The 2,848-nt window shown below is 32.4% G+C and overlaps 1 protein-coding gene across 4 annotated transcripts in view; it reads left to right on the top strand.

Annotated features, from left to right (window-relative positions):
- The first annotated feature begins 373 nt into the window (after nucleotides 1–373).
- Nucleotides 374–2,848, top strand: part of LOC111088006 — a 19,290-nt gene continuing 16,815 nt past the window's right edge. For all 4 annotated transcript variants that reach the window (XR_002612632.1, XR_002612631.1, XM_022396703.1 and 1 more), the window contains exon 1: nucleotides 374–512. Coding sequence is in view for 2 of the 4 variants with exons in the window: in XM_022396703.1 (XP_022252411.1) it covers nucleotides 453–512 (60 nt within the window). In the remaining 2 variants the exon portion in view is untranslated. The remainder of the gene's footprint in view (nucleotides 513–2,848) is intronic.

The following is a 2,848-nucleotide window of genomic DNA, read 5'->3' as shown; positions in this document are numbered from 1 at the left end:
CAATATATACAGTAATTTTATTGTGTTGAATATTAACGTTATAATATTATGATATTCTCCACAGTACCTTAATGAAGAATAGTTTTTCTACGTCTGAATTCATGTAATTTAATGCTTATGTACATTAAGCAATATAAAGACTTAGCCCTTTGTCTAATGGCAGACATTTAATTTTAAATTTGCACTTTGAACAAGAAGCCACTCATTTACTGATGAAGAAAATTAATCATGTGGAAATACTGGCACTTTAGATATCAGCAGTGAAGATAAGAAACAAATACAAACATGTTCATATTGAAACAACATACAGATAAGATAACAAAACAACATCGAACACCATAGGGCTAATATTTGAAGAACTGATTACTTCAAAGTAGGTTGATTACAACAAATATCAACTTCTGTAGAGGAGAAATAAGCTAAAAAAACCTTAATCACGAAAACTTACTGGGATGCTTTGCTTCACCTTGAGTCTTGAGATTTCTACTATTTTTGCCTGCATTCTCACAGCGGTATGTTTTTCTTTTCTGCACTCATTTATATTGACTTATTTCAAGTTAAATTTCAAATTTCAGGATGAAAATGTGAATGCTAACTTGTTAATAATAATTACAGAAATGACATCCTATATCTTATAAGGTCTAGTTAGCCTTTTGTTGTTCCTTCGATCTGGTTGTGCTCAAAGCTCATTCTAAAGGGTATTGACTCTTTGGTGTGTTAGCAGCTGTTTATTCCTCACAGTCTCATCTGTAATTACCAGATTTCCCACGTGTACAAAATTCACCATTTCTATGTAATCTGAGAAGAGTTTTTATTCTCTACAAGCTTTTGTCTACAATTCTTAGCAATGTGTTCTCTCAAGTTATGCTTGAAGCACCTATTGTCCAGTGGTTTATTCCCTCCATTCTGTGTAAGTTGTTTAACTGATCATTATAGTTCTTCTAGGCTATCGCCAGTGTGAAATGATGTTGAACTGGCCAGCTAAATTCTGGAACTGAACAAGGCAGTGAAATAGCTGGAGTAGTCGAGGAAGCCCTTGTAAACCAAATGACCCAGCAGTAATCGTAATAAGTGTAGATCAAAGAGGTTCTCCTATTCCTTAATATTTAGTTTTAATGGGATTTAATTTGGAATTATTGGATCAATACACAAAGAGGCGTGGTAAGTTTATAATTCATTTTCCAGATTTTTGTTTTTGTGACCACTGTTCATATATTTTTGTTCTTCAAATTTATCATTACACTTCTCTGTATTTGCTCAATCTTCTTGTGGTAATCTCTCTGTACATCTTAAATAGTTTCATCGATCTCGTCTTCAGTCAGCTTTATTTTTATTTAAATAGTTCATGCCTCTCTTTTAACTCCTCTCTTAAATTCTTGTTATGTTCTTCATGGTTATCTTTCAATTTTCTATAAACTCTTTCATGGTCTCGTATTTTTGTATCTCTTTCTTCTAATTTTCTGTCCCGTTCTTGGTCTTATTTTAATTTTATACTTTCATTCCTCTAATTTTTGGTCTCTTCTATGTTTGAACAATTTCTTCTTGTTATTGAAATATTCTGTCCCTTTCCTCTTGATCTTGTCTGAACAATTTCATCATTTCAGGTAATCCTCGAATCTCACTATCTGACCTCGTGGTTGCCATTTTCAAAAGTTGAGATTCTATTTCAAACATATTCCAAGTTTTATTCTATTTTCAGCAATTAAATTCCAATTCTGACATTAAATTTTTGTAATGTTGTGCTTTCTTTGCGGATTCTTATAAATTATCAGGTGAAAATAATTCAACTTCTAGTCCGCTTAACGAAAGGAAATCAGTTTATTTCCTCCTTTAAACGTTTATACAAGCTTAAAGTTGAATACTGCCGTAAAATGTTAATTTTTTTAGGCTTATAAATTATATTATACCTCTCTTAAGAAAGTACTAGGAATAACGGAAGATCAATTTATTTACTTGTACAAAGTAGTGTTATAACTCTTTGATTTCAACTGACTTTAAATTCAAGTAACCGGGCGCTTCACTACCTATTTATATAAATAAACTTTGTTCTAGAGAATTCTAGGACTAACAGTACCGTATTAATGCATAGGCCATCTACGCTTGTACCTAGAGCTCCGGCCATGCGGGGGTCTTGCTGGCTATTCGATTAAAAAATTGTGGTTTGTAAAACTAGCAGAATAGAGATAAGAGTGAGTTATTATTCCCAAATATTAGCTGGGCCTACGGTCCTACTAAACCTTAATTCGGCCCTGAAGACTAACGTGAAGTTAATAAACAAAATTAAAAGTATATATCTTAAAATAGTATTTAGGTGTGAGGAATATCTTATTGTAATTTTTATATAGACATATCTTTCTGAACATGGAAATAGTTTTTGTCTATGTGAGCTTATACGTTATCATATCACAACTTTTTCATTTAAGTTTTGTAAGTTAAATATATAAATTTGAAATTATGCCTAAAAATAAAAAACTTAATTATTTACTATCTTTATACCCCTTTCTTGACTCAAGATTTGCTTAACATGAACTTACGACCTTGCTATGTTTTTCTGTCATACCTACAACTGTTGTAAACCTCCATTTCTTCAACTTAGAGAGATTAACTGGCTCCACTAAACTCCACTAATATTGTTGCGTCAGCGAAGTCACGTGACTAGTATCACGCCACCTCTTTCTAGAAATATCCTGTTCCTTCAAGAATGCCCTAGCATTTACTAGATATGTGTTAGTCTTGTATCGTGACGGGACAGGAGATAATGAGTAATTGAACTACAGTTAGGGAGAATATTGTTAAGCACGTGAGAAGTTTGTTGAGAATTATAACGTTTGTTACAGAGCGACTGTTG

This window comes from Limulus polyphemus, unplaced genomic scaffold, assembly GCF_000517525.1.
Source record: "Limulus polyphemus unplaced genomic scaffold, Limulus_polyphemus-2.1.2 Scaffold2980, whole genome shotgun sequence".
NCBI classification, from domain to species: Eukaryota; Metazoa; Arthropoda; class Merostomata; order Xiphosura; family Limulidae; genus Limulus; species Limulus polyphemus.
This window is presented reverse-complemented; position numbering and strand designations above follow the sequence as displayed.